The sequence below is a fragment of the Chrysemys picta genome, unplaced genomic scaffold (genome assembly GCF_011386835.1).
Source record: "Chrysemys picta bellii isolate R12L10 unplaced genomic scaffold, ASM1138683v2 scaf15, whole genome shotgun sequence".
Lineage (NCBI taxonomy): Eukaryota > Metazoa > Chordata > Testudines > Emydidae > Chrysemys > Chrysemys picta.
In genome coordinates, this window is record NW_027052722.1 from 176,265 (window position 1) to 201,373 (window position 25,109).

At 54.0% G+C, this 25,109-nt stretch overlaps 2 protein-coding genes across 7 annotated transcripts; one reads left to right on the forward strand and one right to left on the reverse strand.

The window, feature by feature from the left end:
* LOC135977699 (fibrinogen-like protein 1-like protein) lies at positions 1 to 23,435 on the reverse strand. Of its 4 annotated transcripts, XM_065578945.1 has the most exons (4): positions 23,165 to 23,435; positions 10,067 to 10,214; positions 4,100 to 4,210; positions 1,329 to 2,723 (listed from the first exon to the last, which is right to left on the reverse strand). In XM_065578945.1, exons 2-4 carry the CDS (start codon positions 10,071 to 10,073, stop codon positions 1,798 to 1,800), a joined length of 1,044 nt encoding a protein of 347 aa, XP_065435017.1. In that variant the 5' UTR covers positions 10,074 to 10,214; positions 23,165 to 23,435; the 3' UTR covers positions 1,329 to 1,797. The 4 variants fall into 4 exon arrangements, with proteins under 4 accessions (XP_065435019.1, XP_065435016.1, XP_065435017.1 ...); XM_065578947.1 differs by lacking the exon at positions 23,165 to 23,435 and having other exon boundaries at positions 1 to 2,723; positions 10,190 to 10,441; XM_065578944.1 differs by lacking the exon at positions 23,165 to 23,435 and having other exon boundaries at positions 1 to 2,723; positions 10,067 to 10,441.
* LOC135977704 (class I histocompatibility antigen, F10 alpha chain-like) lies at positions 7,997 to 23,085 on the forward strand. 3 transcript variants are annotated; one of them, XR_010595129.1, is made up of 4 exons: positions 8,000 to 8,166; positions 15,792 to 16,055; positions 16,614 to 16,706; positions 20,451 to 23,085. XR_010595129.1 is itself a non-coding variant. In XM_065578952.1 (3 exons), the coding sequence occupies exons 1-3, from the start codon at positions 8,106 to 8,108 to the stop codon at positions 20,591 to 20,593; spliced, it is 468 nt and encodes a 155-aa protein (XP_065435024.1). In that variant the 5' UTR covers positions 7,997 to 8,105; the 3' UTR covers positions 20,594 to 23,085. The 3 variants fall into 3 exon arrangements, 2 of the variants coding, with proteins under 2 accessions (XP_065435024.1, XP_065435025.1); XM_065578952.1 differs by lacking the exon at positions 16,614 to 16,706 and having other exon boundaries at positions 7,997 to 8,166; XM_065578953.1 differs by having other exon boundaries at positions 16,614 to 23,085.
* Positions 23,436 to 25,109: the final 1,674 nt, after the last annotated feature.

The following is a 25,109-nucleotide window of genomic DNA, read 5'->3' on the forward strand; positions in this document are numbered from 1 at the left end:
TTAAAAAGAAGGCTTTTAATTAAAGAAAAAAGGTAAAAAACATCTCTGTAAAATCAGGATGGAAAATAACTTTACAGGGTAATCAAACTTAAAGAGCAATAGGCCAGAGCAAAACGCTGCGTTAGAAATCGGTTCAAAGTACAGCAAACAGAGGTAAACACTCTAGTAAAAGGTACATTTACATGTTGAAAAAACAAAGTAAAAACTAACACGCCTTGCCTGGCTGTTTACTTACAAGTTTGAAATCTGAGAGACTTGTTCAGAAAGATGTGGAGAACCTGGATTGATGTCTGGTCCCTCTCAGTCCCAAGAGCGAATGACTTCCCAAACAAAGAGCACAAACAAAAGCCTTCCCCCCACCAAGATTTGAAAGTATCTTGTCCCCTTTTTGGTCCTTTGGGTCAGGTGTCAGCCAGGTTATCCGAGCTTCTTAACCCTTTACAGGGAAAAGGATTTTGGAGTCTCTGGCCAGGAGGGATTTTATAGTACTGTACACAGCAGAGCTGTTACCCTTCCCTTTATAGTTATGACAACTCTGGTTATACAGTGCTCTGTATACATCTGTGAAGCAGGAGTGCTGAAACCCCAGTCACAGACGGGGTCCAGCCCCAGAGAGCGCCAGCCTGGCCCTGGGGGGTGGGGGTGGGAGGGCGACACGGAGAGCAGTTTGGTCCGATGGAGGGCACTGCTGCCAGGTGGCTCATGGGGAGGGGCGGGGGTGGGCTGTGGTGTATGAAGAGTTCAGGTTGTTTTGGAAGGGGAGGGGTAGCCATGTTCCGGGGGGAGTTGGGGTGTGGGTGGGACCCCAAGTTGGGGGGAATGGTGCAGGGGAACCCTGGGTTTGGCAGGGAGTCCCCAGTCAGCAAAACGGCTGAGCGAGCTGGCTGCCCGGGACAGGCTGAGGATGTCCCCGCTTGCAGCGTCATGCTCCAGCCTGGCGAGGGATGGCTGGCTGGGGAGGGCACCAAGCGCAGCCTGCAATGGGCAGACTGGGGGGTGGGGGTGGCTCCCAGCACCGACAGCGGAGATGGGAGGCGGGAAGGGGAGAGGTCAGTTCCCTGGGCAGGGGGATCCCCCGCTCCCACACTGCAAAACAGCACACCCCCACCTCACCACCAGCAACCGAGATGGAGGGGACAGCTTAGTGCACGGGGGGGCAGGGGTCCCTGATACTCCCAACTGCAAAATAGCAACCCCCTCCCCCCTGTCTGCACCCCAGATGCTGAGGAGGGAGGAGGAAACCTTCCAGCTGCACCTCAGCAGCTCCCAGCTTCCCTCCCCCTGAAAACATCCCTGTTTCCAAACCTGCCCCCCAAACATTAGACAGGGCCTTGTGTCCTGGGGATGCACTGAAGGGCCATGGTCAGGAGGGGACTGGAAAGATGCAGTTTTGGGGGGGGGCAATGCCCCTTCACATTCCCCCCCATCTTCACCCCTGCCAGTGGACCAGCCAGGACTACGTCATGGCCCATCTTTGGGCTACAGCCCACGATTTGGAAGCCCTGCCTGAGGGTGAACTTCATCAGGCCCAGCTGACTTGTTCTTTAGCCTGTTCTTTCCCTGTTCGGGGGGTGGGGGTGGGGGGGGGTGCTCCTGCCCCTGGCTGTTAGCATTAATGGTGTTCAGCATCTGGTCACAATGAACTTTGATTGAAGTGACTGAAGCCAAACAGGCAGGAAATGCTCAGAGATGCTCAGAGGACGTCAGCCTGACAGATAAATACACTGCTAGGAGCTCGATTATACCTTGTGATGGGTGGAGTTAAAATCTCATTGACACAGCTGTGAGGATGCACTCTCATTTAAGACAGCTGGAAGCAACAGGTAAGGGGGCCTCTTGTAGAACAAGCCATGATGGCATGTGCCCAGAAACTAGCCCCAGGTGGGCAGAGGATGCCACCGAGTATCGTTCTGAGCTGGTGCGTGTGTGAAAGAGACAAGCCGGGCAGTGCAGCCAGGACACAGAGGCAGAGCAGGAAAGCCGAGCAGAGCCTGTGAGCATGGTGTGATCGTGGGAGGAGCGTAGAGAGCTTTTGGGCCAGGTGCTGGCTAAAGAGGCTTGGAGCTGAGAGCAGGGAGGATAATCCCTGCTGTTGGTTCCTGCTGTGTTTGGAGAAGCAGGACTCTGTATGTTCCTTGTCAATAAACAAGACAAGTAGATGTAGATGTAGCCTTTCCCATTGAGCAGGACGTTCTGACACTTGTCGTACCACCAGCCTCCATAGCTACTTGCGCAATTCCCACTGGTCTGGTCCTGATCCTTGTCACTTGTGCTGAACTTCATGTTGTCGTGTATGCCCCCCAGGCCGGAGTGGTAGGTGGTGAGATAGTCCTCGCTGTCCCCAGAGTACCTGCCCAGCCTCAGCGGGTACCCGCTGGGCTCACCCTCGACACTGAAGATGTCGTACTCTGCGTAGCGGGTGTTGTTGGATTTGTCCTCCACGACAAAGCGGACCTTGTAGATGTTCTGCCGCGTGAGCAGGGACAGGTACTCGTTGCCCAGCCAGTAATCCTGCTGCACGTTCCCAAAGCCGTACTTGTAGGTGCTCCAGGACTCCTTCCAGGTGATCTCTGTGTTGTAAGAATTTCTCTGCACAACGGTCCAGCCTTTGCCTTCGGTGTCCATGTCACACCACACCACTCGAGGGGGAGAGCCTGCCGGCTGGATGACATGGACCCCGCTGGGGCTGTCCCTGGGAATGTTGCTGCAGTCTTTGGGGAACCCTGAAATGCCACGAACATCAGGTTAAGGGGGCAGATGGGGAGGCCGGGAGAGAGAGCGCTAGCTAGCTCGCTCAAATCAGCCTGGGGTAACTGGAGGCTGGGTTTTTAGAGGCAGGTCCTGTGTATTTCACAATACTACAGCCACAGAATCCGCCCCGGCCATTCCTGGCCACAGAATCCGGCTCCAGATCTTACACTTTCATTTTACCAATAAAATAAAATAAGAATAGTTTCTTGCTCTGCTGGTTTTGAAGAAACCTTGAAGAGATGAATTAAGTGTAAACCAAGGCTCTGTATCCTTCCTGAGTCCGTACTGCTGAAGAAATCGTTTGGGGAGGGTGGGGAAGACGCTGCCAGATCCATCTCAGCGAATGTCAATTATGAAACCCATCAGTGACAATTTAAATGGGAGATTTCTAAGAGCCTAAGGGAGTTTGACACCCGACTGTGATTGGAATTCAGTGGGATTTAGGCACCCAACTCCCTGTGGTGCCTTTGAAAATTCCAGACATCCTATCGAGGGGCTTGTCTTTGGGGCGGAAATTGTCCCGAACTATCCTGGTAGAATGAAAGCACTGTGATTATACTGCCCCTCCCCTCCGCAGGGTCCTCCCTCGAGCCTGAGCCCCTCAGCTCCCCTACCCCCCAGACAATCCCCCTGTGTGCCCCACCCCCATAGCTGAGCTGAGGGGGAGGAGCTGCTGAGCTCTGCGGGGGCAGGGGCTCAGGGCCACCTCTGGAGCTGGTTCGGCCCCTGGCCTGCCTGGGCAAGCCCCTGAGCAGCTCCCAGAGCCGCTGGAGGTGTGGGGAGAAGGGAATGAAAACCCCTGACAAGGAGGAACTGGCTCTCCCTGCTGCCTGGACTCTGGGGGCAAGGCTTCTAGGCATGAGCGAGAGATCCCCAGCTGTTAGCCGGGGCTAGCCCTAGTATAGGAGTTGGTGAGATTGAAGGGTAGAACTCCCAGCCAATTTGGGGGGGTGCCTGGTTCCCACACGCTGCCTGCGGTGGGCACCAGCGCTCTTCAGTCACTGCCGGGGGCTTGGCAGCCGTTACCGGAGAAAGGGATAACGAAGCTGTGTAAAGCAAACAGCCAGTCGAGCAGCACCTCCCCCACCCCGGCTGGCCCATTCCCAGGCGCTGGAGGCCTGCGAATGGGAGTAGTGGGCTCACTAGCGCAGGCCGGCCTTGCGAACCCTTCGGAGAACTCAGCGTTTCTTTGGGCCCAGTGCTGGCGGGGGGGCTGGAAGGTGCATGTAGTGGATAAGTGGATCTAGGGGTGACCCCGGCATGGGGGAGAGGAGCAGAATCAGGCCCACGATGCCCTGATCTCGGATATGGCAGATGATAGAAGCTCTCCGACGGGTTCTCTACTCACCCCTCTCAACCTTCTTGTGGGCCAGGGCCCCGTTGCCCTGCACGGGGGCTACGCAAAGGAGCGCCATCATGGACAGCGCAGACAGAAGCAGGAGAGAGCTGGACTGGAACCCTGCAGGGGACAGAAACCGCTGGACATGAGACCAGGAGAGAGTTTCACAAGTGCCTAAATCCCACTAGAAGTCACTGGGATTTAGGCACTTAAGTGACTTAGTCACTCTTGAAAATGTTACCCTTAGACGCTAAGGCCAGAGTTTTCAGAGGGCTCAACTACTGGGCCAGATTTTCAGAAGAGCTCAGCTCCCATGTAGGCACCGCAGGACATGGCTGGATGTTCAAAGGGGCTCAGCATGGGGGGGGTCGGCCCAAGTCTCTGGAGACGGGGTGAAGCCCACCATTCACCTCTCCCGCGGCCCGGCCACTGTCTCCGTCTCTGCAGCCGGCCAGATTAGCACACAGCTGGGACCCAGCTGCATGGTAAAAACCATTCAAAGATTGCGGCTCCGATGTCCTGGCTCCCGGGTCCCGGGCGGGTCAGGGCCGGCTGGAGCGCTCCCTGTGGTGGGGAAGGAGCTGCCTCCTCTCTCCCCCCGCTGCACCGCTGCAAGGGGAGTGCTGCTCGGAGCAACCCCCTCTGTCCCAGCTCCCCCCGTCCACAGTCACTACCACCAGCCGGAGGGCAGTGCCCGCTCACCCACACAGAGAGTGCAGCTGGGCAGCCTCCGGCAGGGCTCTGCCCCCCTCAGATGAGCGCCAGGTGAGAGGGGCCCAGGGCACAGAGCTGCTGTGTGCCCCACGCCAGGCATGCTGCCCCCTGCACTGCAGCCCAGCAGCCCAGAGGGGGACACGCTGCTGACACTGCAGCTGTTCTGTGGGCCCAGCTCAGGCCAGGCTTAAAGTGGGCAGAGTCGCCAGGGGCCACAGTCCTGGCCAAAGAGAGTTCAAAATGGAGCCGGGTCGCTGAGGGGTGCACTGTAAGCGCTGCCCTAGCAAGGGCATGGCCATTTATTTCAGCCGGGATTAACATAGACACCCCTCCCCCGCCCCACACATGCTTTTCCCAGGCCACCTTCAGCACTCAGCGCAGGGATTCACAATGACCTTGCCGGGATCAGCAGCCCAGAGCAATCCAGACTCTTGGCCAGAAACCGGCTCATTCACCCCCCGCCCCCCCGCCCAGATATATCTATCACGACCCTGGTATTACATCTTGTGTAGCTACAGCCCACAGAACGCAGAGCGCGGCATATGCAGCCCCCAATGGGAAATAGGTTGAGAACCCTACAGCAGAGGCTCACGTGTGAAGCTCCAGAGGTCCCAAGTTTGATTATAGCTGCTGCCGGCCCATGACAGTTACAAAATGGCAGCTTTTTGTGGGGTGAGGCGGGTTGGGGCGGGGTGTGTGTGTATGTGTCAAACCAGAACAGGCTAAAGCCGCACTGCCCTCCCTTTTGGACTACATGGGGCCCCAGCTACCTTTCAGCGCCTCATGGATAAGCTACTACACCCCCATAATCATTATGCTGCTGCCTACCTGGACGATGTGGTCATTCATACCCCAGACTGGGAAACCCACCTCGAAGGTGGAGGCAGTCCTCGATACCTTCAGGCGAGCTGGCCTTACAGCTAACCCTGCTAAGTGTGCTGTAGGGTTTACGGAGGCCAAATATCTTGGCTACATTGTGGGAAAAGGTCTGGTAAAACCCCAACTGAACAAGTTAGAGGCCATCCAAAATTGGCCCCGACCACATCGCAAGAAACAAGTCCGGGCATTCCTAGGTGTGGTGGGGTATTACCGACGATTTATCCCCCACTTTGCCACAAGGGCAAGCCCCCTGACAGACCTACTGAAATCCCACAGACCTGATCTGGTTAGATGGTCTGACGGAGCAGAGAGAGCATTCACAGACCTACAGACTGCCCTCTGCAGTAACCCCGTACTGATAGCCCCAGATTTTACCAAGGAATTTATCCTGCAGACGGATGCATCGGAAGTAGGGTTAGGGGCCGTTCTATCACAGATGGTTGGGGAAGAGGAACATCCAGTTCTCTACTTCAGTAGGAAACTCCTTCCGAGGGAACAAAAATATGCTGTGGTGGAGAGAGAGTACCTCGCTGTAAAATGGGCCATGGAAACGTTGCGCTACTACCTGCTCGGGCGCAGATTTGTCCTCGTGTCCGACCATGCCCCTCTTCAATGGATGCAACGGAACAAGGAGAAGAACACTAGGGTGACCAGGTGGTTCTTATCCCTCCAACCTTTCCAGTTCCGTGTGCAACACAGAGCAGGGAGCCATCACGGCAATGCCGATGGCTTGTCACGTGTGCACTGTCTGGCGTCCCAAGCTGCCCAACCCCTTGGTGTTGAGCAGGGGGGAGGGATATGTGACAGACCCAGACAAATGGTGTACAGAAGCCTTGTAGAAGGCAAATATACTGGCCATTGGATGAATAGTTTTCTGTTCTCTGAGTGACCAGAGCAGGGGCTGCACTAGAACAAGCAGGAACTTTCTTGAACCAATTTAAGGCAGGCAGGCTAATTAGGACACCTGGAGTCAATTAAGAAGAACCTGCTAGACTCAATTAAGGCAGGCTAATCAGGGCACCTGGGTTTAAAAAGGAGCTCACTTCAGTTTGTGGTGGTGTGTGTGAGGATCTGGGAGCAAGAGGCACTAGGAGCTGAGAGCGAGAAGGTGTACTGCTGGGAGATCCTTTTTTAAGAACATTATTGGATTTCTGTGTTTTAAGAGGTCTGTGCATGTTTTTCAGTTAGCTGGTGGCAGCAGCTGATTTCTTTTCCTTTTTTCAGTTCTTCCCCAGACAGGGGGGGAAGAGTTCGGGGGTACCCCACAGGAAGGAATTCCCAAGTGCACCTTCCTGGGCTCTCAAAGGGGTGGCAGCATTTACCAATCCACGGCCAGGAGGATCTGTAACCTTGGGAGTTTAATACAAGCCTGGAGTGGCCAGTATTAATTTTTAGAGTCCTTGTGGACCCTCCCCCCCTTCTGCACTCAAAGTGCCAGCGTGGGGAATCAGCCTTGACAGCATCCCAGCTGGGGAAGTTTCCCATTAGCCTGGCTCCCCAGACCAGGAGAGACCGGCCCAGGGCAGTGTGCAAAGCCCAGTGATACGAACGCCCACAGTGACTGTCCTGCAGCACGGGGCAAATGTCTCAGGCCCCAGAGCCTTGGTACCTCCTCTGCCCCCAAGAGGAGACTAACGAAAAATAATTCCCCGAAATGAGGTAAACAGCCCCATGACTTGCAAAAGCAAAGAAAATACAGGAGTTGGGCCACCATCCCCTTGTGCTTAGATCAGGGGCTGGAGCCAGGACTCCTGGGTTCTAGCCCTAGATTTGCTGCTTCCAGGGCAAATCAGTGGGGGCAGTGAGGCTGTAGGAGTGCCAGGGGTTGTTGTGGGGTCACTCCCCGCAAAGGGAGAGGGGCGGGAAGGGGTTAATTCATGAAATCCAGAAAGTGATTAAAGTTCCCAGCCGGACAGACAAGTCCCTGAGCTCCAGGAAGGGGTCTCGGGCCTGGGGGCTGCAGGTCCGACTAGAGCTAAGGGCGCTGCTGGGACACTGTGTGTAGTGGGGGGCTGAGAGCCCCTGACCCGAACTGTGACCCCTTCACCTAGTGCCACCGCCCCCAGCCCGGGGGTGCGGCCCCCCGAGTTCCAGCCTCGGAACACACGGACCAGCTGACCCCAGAGAGGCGGGGCCAGAGACCGGCCGAGCTAATGGCGGCTCCGCCCATTACAGCCCCGGGGCCCAGGTCTCATCCCGCCCCCGCCCCCCCGGCTCAGACATTCGCTTCCCCTTCGCCAGCCTGCCCAGCGGGTTCTGCCCAGCGACCGGTGACGGACGCGGGGCTGCGCGCCGCTATTGGCGGGATGGTCCCCTCTCAGCCAATCCCTGCAGACTGGAGGCTCACACGGCCAGTAGCTGGGAGCTGGAGTCCGGTCTCAGCGCCCCGCGGGGTTCTCGGGTTGTGGGGCCGAGACCGGGCATGGCCCTGGCGCTGCGCCTGCTGCTGCTGGGGGCTGTAGCCCTGCCGGGGGGCCACTGCCGTGAGTATCGGGGGGAGACCCCGGGGAGGGGGAGCTGGGTGTGGGGGGGCAGTCGGGCTGGGGGGCGCAGGGAGGGGGGAGCTGGGTGTGGGGGGGGCAGTCGGGCTGGGGGGTGCAGGGAGGGGGGAGCTGGATGTGGGGGGGCAGCCGGGCTGGGGGGCGCAGGGAGGGGAGCTGGGTGTGGGGGGGCAGCCGGGCTGGGGGGCGCAGGGAGGGGGGAGCTGGGTGTCGGGGGGTAGTCGGGCTGGGGGGCCCAGGGAGGGGGGAGCTGGGTGTGGGGGGGCAGTCGGGCTGGGGGGCGCAGGGAGGGGGAGCTGGGTGTGGGGGGGCAGCCGGGCTGGGGGGCGCAGGGAGGGGGAGCTGGGTGTGGGGGGGCAGCCGGGCTGGGGGGCGCAGGGAGGGGGGAGCTGGGTGTGGGGGGGCAGCCGGGCTGGGGGGCGCAGGGAGGGGGGAGCTGGGTGTGGGGGGGCAGCCGGGCTGGGGGGCGCAGGGAGGGGGGAGCTGGGTGTCGGGGGGTAGTCGGGCTGGGGGGCCCAGGGAGGGGGGAGCTGGGTGTCGGGGGGTAGTCGGGCTGGGGGGCCCAGGGAGGGGGGAGCTGGGTGTGGGGGGGCAGTCGGGCTGGGGGGCGCAGGGAGGGGGGAGCTGGGTGTGGGGGGGCAGTCGGGCTGGGGGGCGCAGGGAGGGGGGAGCTGGGTGTGGGGGGGGCAGTCGGGCTGGGGGGCGCAGGGAGGGGGGAGCTGGGTGTGGGGGGGGCAGTCGGGCTGGGGGGCGCAGGGAGGGGGGAGCTGGGTGTGGGGGGGGCAGTCGGGCTGGGGGGCGCAGGGAGGGGGGAGCTGGGTGTGGGGGGGGCAGTCGGGCTGGGGGGCGCAGGGAGGGGGGAGCTGTGTGGGGGGGGGCAGCCGGGCTGGGGGGCGCAGGGAGGGGGGAGCTGTGTGTGGGGGGGCAGCCGGGCTGGGGGGCGCAGGGAGGAGGGAGGGAGCTGGGTGTCGGGGGGCAGTCGGGCTGGGGGGCGCAGGGAGGAGGGAGGGAGCTGGGTGTCGGGGGGCAGTCGGGCTGGGGGGCGCAGGGAGGAGGGAGGGAGCTGGGTGTCGGGGGGCAGTCGGGCTGGGGGGCGCAGGGAGGAGGGAGGGAGCTGGGTGTCGGGGGGCAGTCGGGCTGGGGGGCGCAGGGAGGGGAGAGCTGGGTGTCGGGGGGCAGTCGGGCTGGGGGGCGCAGGGAGGGAGGAGCTGGGTGTCGGGGGGCAGTCGGGCTGGGGGGGCGCAGGGAGGGGAGAGCTGGGTGTCGGGGGGCAGTCGGGCTGGGGGGGCGCAGGGAGGGGGGAGCTGGGTGTCGGGGGGCAGTCGGGCTGGGGGGTGCAGGGAGGGGGGAGCTGGGTGTGGGGGGGCAGTTCTGGGCTCTGCGTTCAGAGGTGTCAGGATAACCACACCGCTCCCCCCACCCCCCAGCACTGAGCGGTCACTGACATGGAACGGTGACGTTGCTATAGTGACTGGGGGGGTCCTGGCCCCCTTGTGCCAGGTGCTGCCAGGGTCGCTGCTGGGACACTGTGTGTAATGGGGTGCTGAGAGCCACTGAACTGTAACCCCTTCATCTAATGCCAACCTCACCCAGCCAGGGGATGAGGCTTCGTTGGGGCCAGAGCACCCATGGGTGCTGCACACGCTGAAAAGCCCGTCGCAGCCCCGTGAGGGGCTCAGACTGGGAAATCCCCGGGTCCAGGCGCTGCCCAGGGTGTTTCATTCCCCACGTCTCAGGGCAGGGTGGAGCTTTCAGACATGATTCTTCCTGTTTGCAGAGCTCAGGTTGAGGGAGAGGGAGTAAATTAGCGCCCCCCCCCCACACACACACACACCCATAGACCAGGGTTAAATGAAGGGAAAAGGCTTCTTGGATCTCTGACCTTTCATGGCTCCCAGAAGGTTCTTTACGCTGGGTTTCACCCCAGTGCCTGGAACTCCTGAGTGTGGTTTGTCCTTGGCTACCTACGGCTAAGTTGTGTCAGCACCAGTCCAGTTGTACTCACAGTCAGCAATGGCAGTGGGTCATATCTGTAGTGGAAGCAGGTCGTTAGAGGTGTCATCCTAGAGAGGAGATGTTAACTCCCCTCTGTCTCTGGCGGTGTTTTAGCACCCCAGGGCGAGGGGAGAGTCTAGAACCCTGGATCTGTGATTAATCAGGTCTTAGTTTGGGTGCGAGCTCCCGTTGCAGAGCACAGAACAGCTGCTGCGTTTGTACTGTTAGGATCTCCCGTAGCTGCGGATAAAGAGCTTCCGGATCCCAGTAGGATGGGGTGAGGAGAGGGGAAGGCACATCCTGCTTTTCCTGGCATGGACTTGAATTTCCCTTGTTCTCCATGAGGCAGCAGCTCAGACGCTGGGCAGCTCAGCAGCCCGTATTGATCCGGGTGAGGGTGCGGGGTGGATTTGGGGATTGTTTAAAATGGCTTAAGGCACATTGGTGCCCTTGTGACACCACAGTAACAGGTGTGGTTTGACCTAAACAGGGTTAGGCCCCAGTGCAGCCTGGCCCTACTGGGTCATAGAATAATAGAAGATAAGGGTTGGAAGAGGGGAAAAGGACACTGCCCAACTTACTTGGGGTTTGCAAGAAGGCTGGCTAACCTAGTGAGGAGGGCTTTAAACTAGGTTCGTTGGCCGGGGGGAGGTGGGAGTAAGGAGACCAAAGCCCTGAGGGAAGTGGGATACCAGGAGGAAGCACGAGCAGGAGAGCACAAGAGAGGAGGACTCCTGCCTCACACTGAGAAAGCAGGACGATCAGCGAGTTATCTTAAGTGCCTATACACAAATGCAAGAAGCCTGGAAACAAGCAGGAGAACTAGAAGTCCTGGCACAGTCAAGGAATTATGATGTGACTGGAATAACAGAGACTTGGTGGGATAACTCACATGACTGGAGCACTGTCATGGATGGATATAAACTGTTCAGGAAGGACAGGCAGGGTAGAAAAGGTGGGGGAGTTACATTGTATGTAAGAGAGGAGTATGACTGCTCAGAGTTCCGGTATGAAACTGCAGATAAACCTGAGAGTCTCTGGATTCAGTTTAGAAGTGTGAGCAACAAGGGTGATGTCATGGTGGGAGTCTGCTATAGACCACCAGACCAGGGGGATGAGGTGGACGAGGCTTTCTTCTGGCAACTAACAGAAGTTACTAGATCGCAGGGCCTGGTTCTCATGGGGGACTTCAGTCACCCCGATATCTGCTGGGAGAGCAATACAGCAGTGCACAGACAATCCAGGAAGTTTTTGGAAAGTGTAGGGGACAATTTCCTGGTGCAAGTGCTGGAGGAACCAATTAGGGGCAGAGCTCTTCTTGACCTGCTGCTCACAAACAGGGAAGAATTAGTAGGGGAAGCAAAAGTGGATGGGAACCTGGGAGCAATGACTATGAGATGGTCGAGTTCAGGATCCTGACACAAGGAAGAAAGGAGAGCAGCAGAATACGGACCCCGAACTTCAGAAAAGCAGACTTTGACTCCTTCAGGGAACTAATGGGCAAGGTCCCCTGGGAGACTAACATGAAAGGGAAAGGAATCCAGGACAGCTGGCTATATTTTAAAGAATCCTTATTGAGGTTGCAGGAGCAAACCATCCCGATGTGCAGAAAGAATAGTAAATATGGCAGGCGACCAACTTGGCTTAACAATGAAATCCTTGCTGATCTTAAACACAAAAAAGAAGCTTACAAGAAGTGGAAGATTGGACAAATGACCAGGGAGGAGTATAAAAATATTGCTCAGGCATGCAGGAGTGAAATCAGGAAGGCCAAATCACACTTGGAGTTGCAGATAGCAAGGGATGTTAAGAGTAACAAGAAGGGTTTTTTACAGCTATCTTAGCAACAAGAAAAAGGTCAAGGCAAGTGTGGGCCCCTTACTGAATGGGGAGGCAACCTAGTGACAGAGGATGTGGAAAAAGCTAATGTACTCAATGCTTTTTTTGCCTCTGTTTTCACGAACAAGGTCAGCTCCCAGACTACTGCACCAGGCAGCACGGTATGGGGAGGAGGTGATCAGCCCTCTGTGGAGAAAGAAGTGGTTCAGGACTATTTATAAAAGCTGGACAAGCACAAGTCCATGGGGCCGGATGCACCGCATCCGAGGATGTTAAATGAGTTGGCTGATGTGATTGCAGAGCCATTGGCCATGATCTTTGAAAAATCATGGCAATCGGGGAGGTCCCGGATGATTGGAAAAAAGCTAATGTAGTGCCCATCTTTAAAAAAGGGAAGAAGGAAGATCCGGGGAACTACACGCCAATCAGCCTCACCTCAGTCCCTGGAAAAATCATGGAGCAGGTCCCTCAAGGAGTCAATTCTGAAGCACTTGGAGGAGAGGAAAGTGATCAGGAACAGTAGCATGGATTCGCCAAGGGCAAGTCATGCCTAACTAACCTAATTGCCTTCTATGATGAGTTAACTGGCTCTGTGGATGAGGGGAAAGCAGTGGACATGTTATTCTTTGACTTTAGGAAAGCTTTTCATACAGTCTCCCACAGTATTCTTGTCAGCAAGTTAAAGACGTATGGGCTGGATGAATGGACTATAAGGTGGATAGAAAGCTGGCTAGATCATCGGGCTCAACAGTGATCAATGGCTCCATGTCTAGTTAGCGGCCAGTATCAAGCGGAGTGCCCCAAAGGTCGGTCCTGGGGCTGGTTTTGTTCAACATCTTCATTAATGATCTGGAGGATGGCATGGATTGCACCCTCAGCAAGTTTGCAGATGACACTAAAATGGGAGGAGTGGTAGATACGCTGGAGGTAGGAATAGGATACAGAGGGACCTTGACAAATTAGAGGATTGGGCCAAAGGAAATCTGATGAGGTTCAGCAAAGACAAGTGCAGAGTCCTGCACTTAGGACGGAAGAATCCCATGCACTGCTACAGACTAGGGACCGATTTCCTACGCAGCAGTTCTGGGAAAAGGACCTAGGGGTTACAGCGGATGAGAAACTGGATATGAGTCAACAGTGTGCCCTTGTTAGCTTTTTTTGGCAACATCCTTTTGGGTTGTATAAGTAGGAGCATTGCCAGCAGATCGTGGGACATGATCATTCCCTCTATTCGGCATTGGTGAGGCCTCATCTGGAGTACTGTGTCCATTTTGGGGCCCCACATTACAAGAAGAATGTGGAAAAATTGGACAGAGTCCAACGGAGGCCAACAAAAATGATAAGGGGGCTGGAGTACATGACTTATGAGGAGAGGCTAAGGAACTGGGCTTATTTAGTCTGCAGAAGAGAAGAATGGTGGGGATTTGATAGCTGCTTTCAACTACCTGAAAGGGGGTTCCAAAGAGGATGGATCTAGACTGTTCTCAGTGGTAGCAGATGACCAAACAAGGAGTAATGGTCTCAAGTTGCAGTGGGGGTGGTCTCGTTTGGATATTAGGAAAAACTTTTTCACTAGTAGGGTGGTAAAGCACTGGAATGGGTTACCTGGGGAGCTGGTGGAATCTCCATCCTTAGAAGGTTTTTAAGGCCCTTCTTGACAAATCCCTGGCTGGGATGATTTAGTTGGTGTTGGTCCTTCTTTGAGCAGGGCATTGGACTAGATGACCTCCCAGGTCTCCTCAAACCCTAATCTTCTATGATTCTATGATCTTACAAAACTGGGTGACTGGGCAATAAAATGGTAGGTGAAATTCCGTGTCGATAAATGCGAAGTAATGCACAGTTGAAAACATAATCCCAGTTTATACATATAAAGTGGTGGGATCTAAATTAGCTGTTACCACTCGAGAGATCTTGGAGTCATTGTGGATAGTTCTCTGAAAACATGCACTCAATGTGGAGTTTCAGAGGGGTAGCCATGTTAGTTTGTTTCTGCAAAAACAAAGGGGAGTCCCATGGCACCTTAAAGACTAACAAATTTATTTGGGCATAAGTTTTCGTGGGCTGGAACCCACTTTGTCAGATGCATACACGAAAGCTTAGTCTTTAAGGTACCACAGGACTCCTCGTTTTTTCAATGCGCAGTGGCAATCAAACAAGCTAACAGAATGTTGAGAATCATTAGGAAAGTGACTGATAGTAAGACAGAAAATATCATATTGCCTCTATATAAATCCATGGTATGCCCACATCTTGACTATTGCATGCAGATGTAGTCATTCCATCAGAAAAAAGAAATATTGGAAAAAGTACAGAAAAGGGGAACAAAAATGGTTAGGGGTATGGAATGGCTGCTACATGAGGAGAGATTAATAAGACTGGAACTTTTCAGCTTGGAAAAGAGATGACGGGGGGGGGGATATAATGAAAGTCTATTTTTCCACAGAGGTTGCGGAAGTCATGGGATCTGAGACTTCCAGCAAACTCCATGACTTCAGAACACGGCGGCCGGAAGCTGTGCGGTCCCCCTGCCACCTGTAGCAGCCAGGAGCGGTGGGGCGGCCTCTGTGGGTTGTGGGGGAACCAACTGCTCCCAGTTGCTGTGGGTGGCAGGGGGACCCGGAGCTCTGAGTGGTCTGCAGTTGCCTAGCCCGTGGGTGGTGTGTGGGTCACGCAGCTGAGCTCCCCATTTTGCCATGGATATTTTTAGTAAAAGTCACGGATGGGTCACGGGCTTCCGTGAGCTTTTCTTCGTTGCCCAGGACCTGTCCAGGTCTTATACTACAAATATCCATGACAAAATCATAGTCTTAATCAAGACTGGTATGGAGAAAGTGAATACCGAAGTGTTATTTACCCCTTCACATAATACAAGAACTAGGGGTCACCCAAATAAATTAATAGGCAGCAGGTCTTTAAAACAAACAAAAGGAAGTATTTCTTCACACAACACACAGTCAACCAGTGGAACTCCTTTCCAGAGGACGTTGTGAAGGTCAAGACTATAACACGATTCAAAAAAGATCTAGCTAAGTTTATGGAGGATAGGTCCACCAATGGCTATTGGTCAGGATGGGCAGGGATGCTGTCCCTAGCCTCTGTTTGCCAGAAGCTGGGAATGGGCGACAGAGGATGGATCACTTGATAATTCCCTGTTCTGTTCATTTCCTCTGGGGCACTGGGCATTGGCCACTGTCAGAAGACAGGAGACTGGGCTAGATGCGCCTTTGGTCTGACCCAGTCTGGCCGATCTTATGTTCTGAATAACTTAGAGTAAATTCTGTGCACAGCCGGTGTCCTGGCTCCCACCTGTAGCTTGGACACATTCCCCTGCCCACCTTGCCTTCCCCAGCTTCAGCTCCTGCATCTCCTCTCGCCCAGTCCTCCTGCCCCACCCTCTCCCATAACACCCCCTTCCTTTTCCCCACACCGCACTCCAGCCCTGCCCCTCCTCCTGGGCCCCCTCTCCTGCCTCACACTCCCCTGTACCCCCAGTACACTGTCCCCATATGCTCCCGTACTCCTCACATGCTCCAGCCCCCCTGTACCTCCCTACCCCTTCCTCTCCTCACTCCCCCTCCAGCCCTGCCTCCCTTTCTCCTTCTACCCCACCGTCTCTTTCTCCCCGGTCAGGCCATTCTGTGAGCCCTTCCCCAGATCTCCCTCCCACAGGAGCCCTCCTAAGGGATGGCGCTGCCTCTCGCATATTGCCAGGGGCTCCTGGCAGGGTCTGGTTCGGTCTGACTCTCCCCTCCCCCAATCTCCCCCCTCAGGCCTGCACTCCAGGCGCATTTTGGACACTGTGGTGTCGGAGCCTGCCCCGGGGCTGCCCTGGTACAGCCGTGTTGTGTATGTGGACGATCAGCTCACCTATGTCTACACCAGTGGGACGAAGAGGGCGGAGCCCTACACACTGTGGATGGCGCAGAACGAGGGTTCGGAGTTCTGGGACGAGGTGACCTGGTGGGGACAGCGCTTCCAGAAATGGTACAATGCGAGTCTGAACACCCTGAGTCAGCTCTACAACCGGACCGAGGGTGAGTGAAGGACACAACACGACCTAGGGATGCAGGGAAATGGGGTGGGGGTTGGGAGTGTGGTTGTAAACAGGGTGAAGGGACACCGGGATGTGTGTTGGGGAGGGGACAGAGTCCGAAGGCGCATTTTCTCGCTGGAATCAGTGTGAATGTGGGGGACAAAGGGATATGGGATGGGGGGAGGGGCTGCAGGATGGAGGGTCCATGCGAAAGAAATTTTTTGACACCCTCCAAAGTGGGACTCTCAGATTGTCCCCGCCCCAAACAGCCCAGACTTCTGCTACCAGTCCCACTTGCAGCTGCCTCTGCTGCCCTTCGGGGGGGCCCCCTCCCACCCCCGCCATTTCCCAGACATATATTTCCCAGACAGAGTGGCAGAGGTGCAAAAGCCAGAAGTTCCCAGCAGACCCGGCTAGTCCGACCTCCTGGTGACGCAGGCCAGAGAATCGCACCCAGCGATTTCTGGACAGGGGGGTTTGTTCCTCCTGGCTACAACAGTGACTCTGTCAGACCCTAAAGCTAGAACAGGGTTCTGAGACGTCTTGTCTCAATTCCCAGATATCGAGTGATGGGGAGCCCCAATATCGACAGCCCCAAGTGTTCAGACATCACGAGTCAGACCCCCAAAATCCTGAGTTTGGCTTAAGCGTTGTAAGTATTTTGGGAATAATACTGGAGCTTATTTTTATTTGCCCTCTGGTTTGAGCCCTTAGGGGACACATTTCTGGTGTTTTCCCTGCTGCTAGAAGGACTAGAAGTTACTGCTGTAAGAAAAGAGAGCTGAGAGTTTCCCCTAATCCCATGAGTCCAGGAACTGGGGATTTATTAAAACCACCCACTATCATGAAACGCACAGTAAAGTCACAAGAGCAGGCAGTGGTGCATTCACCCCAGCCCTGGGGAGAAGCTGCTCACCAGTGAGCCTCCTTCATTGTTCACTTTGTCTTATTTCCAGAGTGAGTTTATCTCAGGTCAGACTCCTCAGAGTGTAATCAACTTGGGCTGGAGAGTTAGTGAGAGAATCAGCCCCTGCAACGTGCAGATTTCAGAGTAGCAGCCGTGTTAGTCTGTATCCGCAAAAAGAACAGGAGTACTTGTGGCACCTTAGAGACTAACAAATTTATTAGAGCATAAACTTTCGTGGACTACAGCTAAATATGTTAGTCTCTAAGGTGCCACAAGTACTCCTGTTCTTTTTGCAACGTGCAGAGACTCCCGGGCTGCCTTACTCCTGGCAGCACAAACCCAGCACGGAGCCCCCGGGGTCAGGCAGGTTCCCCTGCGCACTATCAATAGACGTGTACAGAGCCGTTCTTCCTGCTCAGTCCCTGATGTGGGGGGCTGTAGTCACCTGGCCAGGCCCCCGATTGTGCTGTCTCACTTAGCACGGGAATGATCCATAAGCGTTCAGTGCCTGGCGCTGCTGAACTGTCCCTGGCAGGTGACGGTCTCTCTGATGTAATTGCTCTTCTCTTCCTGAGAGGGGACTCGCGAGTGACAATCCCTGTTTCCCCCGTGTCAGTGGTACTGGCCTGTCACATTGGTGCTCACCCAGGAGTGTCCCCAGCCCCTTGTTGTAGCACCTCCAATCCCTCCTGGCTCCCAGCACTGACAGCAGCAATGAGAACTAATTCCTGTCCTGCCCTGGACACCTGGGTTTCTGGTGGCCCTGCCCCAGGACTAAGCGACAGCGTGGAGGGTTGCCAAGTGTCTGCCCCCCAGCCCGCCCCCTCTGTAGCTAGTTTAACCCTCTCCTGACTAATCTCACCCATTGGTCCCCTGCTGCTGAGCCTGTCCAGCCTGACCTGTTCACACGGACACCAGCCTCCCCAGTGCTGAGAGAGGGGCTCCGCTTGCCTGCACTGGGGAGCTGCTGTTCTGTTCCCACTGCCCCCTCCCCAAACCACTGTCCCTCCTGCCCTCCTCCCCCCATTTACCCCTCTTCCTCCCCCCCATCCTGGGGCTGCCAGATCGCCAGAGACTGTCCTGAGTCCTGCATCTTGACCACCAAGTGTTCTCTCTAGCTGTGTCTGCCCCCAACACGCACATGGGGGAATTCGGGGTCTGGTCCCTCTGAGACCTCATCGGTGCCCTGTCACGGAGTGTGGGGGAACTCAGGGCCCTGCACCCCCGGCTTCCTGCGATTCATCATGACTCTTAGTCAGCAGTAAAGCAGAAGGTTTATTTAGATGACAGGGACACAGTCCAAGACAGGTCTTGCAGGCACAGACCACAGGATACCCCTCAGTTAGGTCCATCTTGGGGTCCTCGGGCACCCCAGCCCCCTTGGGAGGTCAGAGCCCTCTCTGCTTCCCAGCCACCTCACCAGCCAGCTTCCGAGACTCTCCTTCAGCGACCCCTCCCACAGCCTTTGTTCAGTTTCCCAGGCAAAGGTCTCACCTGGCCTCTAACCCCTTCCTGGGTTCTCATGTTACATGCTCAGGTATTCTCCCTTGGTCAGTGTCCCATCCCCCCATTGCAGACTATCCTAGCCACACTCCCCTGTCAGCGTTCACAGACCACATTAAGAACAGTCCCAGTTCGTCACATGCCCCACCCTGCTTATCCCTGTGGAGTGCAGCATGGAGGAGAAGAGGGGTGGGTGGGGAGGGCTGACCCACCCCACTCCTCTGGGGCACCTGGCTTGGGATCTCTGCGTGTCTGTGACCAGCCGCCCTGCATCTCTTCAGATTCTCAGTGGTTCTCTCGTTACTCCATCCCTTTTCACCTCAGTTGTTTTCTCACTTTTTGACTTTAGTTGATTGGTATAAATCAGCAGTGTCCAATAGAAATTCGATGCTAGCCATACTTGTGGTTTTGAATTTTTCTTATTAGCCACATTACAAAAAAGCCACATGCATTAGCCACAATTCAATAGCCTATTAGCCACCTGTGGCTAGTGGCGTACATATTGGACACCACTGATATAAATAGTTAGTTGGACTCTTCTAGCAGAGTTTCTTCTGCTCCTGAAACTGGGCATGTCTCGGTCTCCGGGCTTCAGACCCGGTGCCTCCTGTGGCAAGCCCATGCCTTTGAGCGACCTGCACTCCAGCTGTCTAAAGTGCTTGGATGAGACTCCTATTGCGGATCGCTGTCAGCTCTTCCACCAGTTCAGTCCACATCTGAAAAAGGACAGGGAGGCCAGGCTGAAGTTGTGACGGGTTTGGTCACAGAGACTCCCCTTGAGACTGTCACTCCATGTCCTGGGATACCACTGAGAACAACCCTACTACCCGAACAGGTTTCCCTCCACTCCCGTCTTGCTGAGTTAGACACACCAGTCACCTCCAGCACAGACACAGAGGTTGGGCCACAGAAACAGATTCACTCAGCCCAGGGGCTTCTCAGTTAACAGGGACTTTCCCAGCACCCAGTATTCAACCTTTTTGGGAGCCCAAACCCCAAATAAATCCCTTTTACTCTGTATAAAGCTTATACAGGATAAATTCATAAATTGTCCACCCTCTATAACACTGATGGAGAGAGAAGCACAACTGTTTGCTCCCCCAGGTATTAATCACTTACTCTGGGTTTATTAATAAACAAAAGTGATTTTATTAAGTATAGAAAATAGGATTTAAGTGATTTCAAGTAATAGACAGAACAAAGTAAGTAACAGAGCAAATTGAAACAAAACACTCAAGTCTAAGCCTAATACATTAAGAAACTGATTACAGGAAATATATCATCCTCAAAGATGTTCCAATAAGTTTACTTCACAGACTGGACTCTTTCCTAGTCTGGGCCCAATCCTTTCCCCGGTACAGTCTTTGTTAGATCCAGCAGACATCTCATTTGATAAGCAGGGGTTTTCTCATGACTGGCACCCCCTTTTATAACCTTGGCACAAGGTGGGAATCTTTTCTCTTTCTGGGTCCCTGCCCCTCTTGCTAAATGGAAAAGTACCAGATTTAAGATGGATTTCACTACCAGGTGACAAGGTCAAGTCTCCATTCCTCCTTGGTTGGCCCCCATGTACACAGGAAGGCTTTCAGGTAAATAAATCATTCACCATCAATTGCCCTAATCAATGGGAGCCATCAAGTTCCCAATGCCCCATTGACGGCCCTCACCTGGTGTGACTACAACAGTGATACAAGTTTCATATTTCCCCAATTCCAGACATAGAAATAATACATGAAAACAAATAGGATGAACACACTCAGTAGATTACAAGCTTTCTAATGACATCATACAAGAGACGTTTTGCATAAAGCATATTCCAGTTACATCATATTCACATTCATAATCATATTTCCATAAAGTATGTGGAGTGCAACGTCACAATCCTTAATCCTGAGTGCCAAAGTGGGTCTCTGACCCATTCTAGACCTGCAACATCTCAAAGACTGAAGTTGTGCATTGTCTCCATCATTCCTTCCCTGGATGTAGGGGACTGGGACGCCACCCTCGATTTGAAAGATGCCTATTTCCACACCTCTACTTTCCGAGGCCACAGAAGGTTTCTTGGGATCGTTGTGAACCAGACTCATTGCCAGTTTACCATCCTCCCGTTCAGCCTGTCAGCAGCCTAATGGGTCTTTATGAAATGCTGGTAATAGTGGCAGCCTTCCTGAGAAGGTGAGGGGTGCATGTGTATCTGTACCTCAGTGACTGGCTGGTCAATGACCAGTCCAATCCCAGGTGAAAGCCAGCATCCACCTCGTCCAAACAACCTTTCGAGCACTGGGCCTGCTGATAAACGAGCAGAAGCCAACACTCCTCCCGGCTCAGAGGATAGTGTTTATCGGAGCGTTGCTCAATTCTACCCAGGCCAGGGCCTTCCTCCCAGGAGCCCACTTCCAGTTAGTGTTGTCACAGGTCAAGGCCCACTCAGGCTGTTGGGTCGCATGGTCGCGTGCCTATACGAGGTGTGGTATGCGAGGTTGCACCTCAGACCCCTACAGGCTTGGCTGGCCTCAGTGTACCAGCCAAACAGCCATCATTTGGACTCGGTGCTCACAGTGCCTGCCCATCTTCGGCACCTCACGACACAAGGTCAGTGGTCCCGGCAGCAACTCTTGCTATGGATAAACGTCAGAGAGCTCAGAGCGGTTGGCCTAGCATGTCAGGTGTTGTTACCCACCATCGCAAGCAAGGTGGTGCAAGTTCTTACAGACAATATGGCAGCCATGTTTTACATCAACAGGCAGAGAGCGGCCCGCTCTTCTCCCCACTGTGTCAGGAGGCCATTTGCTTGTGGGAGTTCTTCGTAAACCACTCAATACACCTCAAAGCTTCTCCCCTTTCGGGAGCCCAGAACAAGCTGGCAATTCAGATCTTCTCACCATGAATTGTCCCTATGCCCCAACATAGCAAGGACCATTTTCCAGTGGTGGGTACTCCCCTCGTAGACCTGTTCATGACCAGACAGAACAGGAAATGTCAGCCGTTCTGCTGTCTGCGTGACTGCAACCCGGGCTCACTCACAGATGTCGTCTTACTCCCTTGGAGAAATCACCTGTTCTGCGCCTTTCCCCTTCCCCCTCTCCCCCCAATTCCTTTTGTGCACAAGATCTTGCTGAAGATCAAGAGCGAAGATTATTCTCATAGCCTCAACCTGGCCACATCAGCACTAGTTTGGCTTATTTCTAGACCTGTCAGTAGCAACTCCAATGCCGCTCCCTCCCCTTCTGGACCTGGTCTCGCAAGATCGCGGCCAAATGCTCCATCTGCCTGACGGGTCCATGTTTAAACCTGCAGAACTGGCCTGTTCGGAGGAGGTCTGCTAGGTTTTGCTAGGCAGTAGGAATCCAATTACCAGAGCTACTTACCTTGCCAAGTGGAAGTGTTTCTCCATTTGGTCTACCCTGCAAGGCCTCTCACCGGGGTGCCAGAATCTCCCTATGAGTGTGGGGGGCTACCGGTGCTGAAACTGTGACTCCACCTCTTCCCCTCCCCCCCGCTTCACTTCTTCTCAGGCTCTGCCCACTCCTCCCCTTCCCCTCCCCCCGCTCTCACCTGCTGCTAAAGTGGCAGGGCCATGGCCCCTTGGTCCCCCTGTTCCGGTCCCCTGCCTCCTCACCCACTGAGTCATCTCTCAGATGAAGCAGATACTCCAGAACCGTCTGGGAACAGCCAGGTCTAGCGATTTCATCCGTTAAGGTACACCTAGGAGTGATCTCTGCATTCTACCCCTGCTGGGTGGTCAGTCAGGTTTTTCACATGAAATGTCTATTCCCTTCCTCGAGGGCTTTGAAAGGCTGTACCCACAAATCTGGGAACCCCTCTGTGATAAATGAGTGGGGGTAGCACCCCAACCATTCAGTAGCTATGGAATCCTCCTTAGCAGCGGTACCCTAACTGCCTTCCCTGTAAAGAGTTAAGAAGTAAGCTTAAAATGAGTTGGCACCTGACCAGGGGAACCAGTAAGGAAGCTGTACCCTCTCAAAGTGGGGAAAAGTGCTGGGTGTGTGGGTCTTTTGTTCTCTTGGCTGCAGAGGGAGAGGGCAGTACTTATGCCATAAAAAGCTCTTGGCCAGGTATGAAAAATCATCAGGATCATACCTAGAAACTACTCATTTGGAACTACCGATATGGAAGTTGTCAGGGTTCCCTCCCCACTCTAAACTCTAGGGTAAAGACGTGGGGACCCGCATGAAGAGCTCCTAAGCTTTTTCTACCAGCTTAGGTTAAAACCCCCAAGGTACAAAATTCCCTGCACCCTGATAAATGCTTCTCTCACTGCCACCATCAAGTGTTTTAAACAGGAATCCTGGAAAGGAACCACTTGAAGTTCCCCTTCCCCCCAAAATACCCTCTCAAACCCGTACACCCCCTTTCCTGGGAAGCTTGAGAATAATCTCCTAACCAATTGGTTACACAGTGATCTAAAAACCCACTCCCGGGGTTTTAAAACCATAGAAAACAGTCAGGTTCTTAAAAGAAGGATTTTATTAAAACAAAGAAGGTAAAATCATCTCTGTAAAATCAGGATGGTAACTATTTTACAGGGTACTCAATTTCCAAACTCAGAGGGATTCCCCCTCTGGACAAAACCTTAAAGTTACAGAAAAAACAGGAATAACCCCCCCCCCCCCCCAACACAGGGAAAGCTCACCAAGCAAAACAAACAGAAACCTACTCGCAATGCTGACTAAACTTACTTTAGAAAAGTGAGGTTTGGTGAGAAGATGACTGGTTGAGGAGATTGATTTTCTGCAGGTACTTCTTGTCTCCCAAGATCACTCTGACTCAGACAAAGAGCCACACACAAAGTCTTCCCCCTTCCCAAGATTTGAAAGTATCTTGTCCCCTTATTGGTCAGATGCCAGCCAGGTCAGGTGTCAGTCTGGCTACCTGAATTTCTTAACCCTTTACTGGTAAGAGGATTTTATAGCACTGCATCAGACCCTCTCCCCCGTCCCTTTATATTTATGACAGAAGTAGAACAAGAAATGTTCAGGTAGACACGATTAGGCTGATCTCTTTTTATGGCTTGTGGATTCCTGTGTGCTAACCCCACGTGCTTTTGTTTTGTTGTAACCTTTAAACTGGATCCCAAGAAAGCTACTCTTGGTGATTAATCCTTGCAGTTGCTCTTTTAAGATCTAGCAATAACCTAAGTTTTCCAAGGGTGTTTTTTCTTTTTTTTTAAATAAAATTTCCTTTTTGTAAGAACATGACTGGATTTCTGTGTCTTATGAGGTAAAGAGGTTGTGCATATATTAATCAGCTAATACAACCGCTGGGTTCTCCTTTTCTTTTGTTTCCTTTCTTGGCTTTCCCGAAGAAGGGGTGGAAAAGCCGAGGGGCCCCAGAAAAACTTCCCAAGAGAGTTCTTCTGGATTGGCAAAAGGCAGATTTTCACTTGGGTGGTGGCAGCATTACCAGGCTGGAGTGGCCAGTATTAATTTTTCGAGTCCTTGCAGGCTCCCACCTTCTGCACTCGAAATGCCAGAGTGGGGAATCAGCCTTGACAACATCCCCCTGAGAGACTTAAACCTGGTCATGTCAGAGCTCACGGGGCCTCCCTTTGAGCCTCTAGCATTGTGCCCTCTGTTGGACCTTTCCTAGAAGGTCGCCTTTCTGGTAGCAATTACCTCAGTCAGGAGGGTCTCGGAGATTAGAGCTCTTATGTCAAAACCTCCATATACAGTGTTCTTTAACGACAAGGCAGTGGTGTAGCCAGGTTAAGAGCACGGGGAGCGGAGCTAAAAAAAGGCACCGGGAGCAAAAAGTGTCGGGAGAAAAAAAGGCGCTGGGAGCAAAAAAAAAATGCTCCACTCCAGCAGCAGCGCAGGAGCAAAAGGCGTCGGAGCACAAAAAAGGCACAGCTTCTGCTCAGTGGGGGAGCGGCCGCTCCCCCTGCTCCCCCCCCCCCCCAGCTACGCTACTGCGACAAGGTACAACGTTGCCCCCATCCCGTGTTCCTCCCAAAGGTAATCTTGGAGTTTCATAGTAATCAGGGTATTTTCCTGCCCATTCCCTTCCTCAAGCCGTACAAGAATAGGGAGGAATGACATCTCCACCCTCTGGATGTTAGGCAGGTGTCCTAAGCTGATCCATAAATCCACACCGCTCTGATAGGATGAAAACCCTACCCCTTTTGGCTCAGAGAATTTCATTGTGGATTACATTGTGCATTCACATGTGCTACGAGCAGGCAGGTGTCCCACCACCTGCCTTCCTTGCAGCCCATTCTGTGAGAGCACAAGCTTCCTCAGTGGCGTTCATGGCCCAGGCCTGATCCAGGACATTTGCAGAGCAGCCACCTGGGCGTCAATACATACTTTTTCTTCCAACTACGCCATTACCCACCAAGTGAGAGATGACACTGGGTTTGGCTGGGCAGTGTTGTAATCCATGTGTCCATGAACTCCGAGCCCACCTCTTACGGTATTGCTTGGGAGTCCCCGAACATGGAAGGGACATGTGCAAACAGTTGAAGAAGAAAAAATGGTTACTAACCTTTCTGTAGCTGTTGTTACTTTTAATGTTTTCCACAAGTGATTAGTGATTTTTGGGTGTCTGATGTTCAGAGGCCGGGTGCTCCCACTTTCTGATCAGGCCCCTTTAAAGGGTCTCAGGCACCCAAAATCACTAGTCATT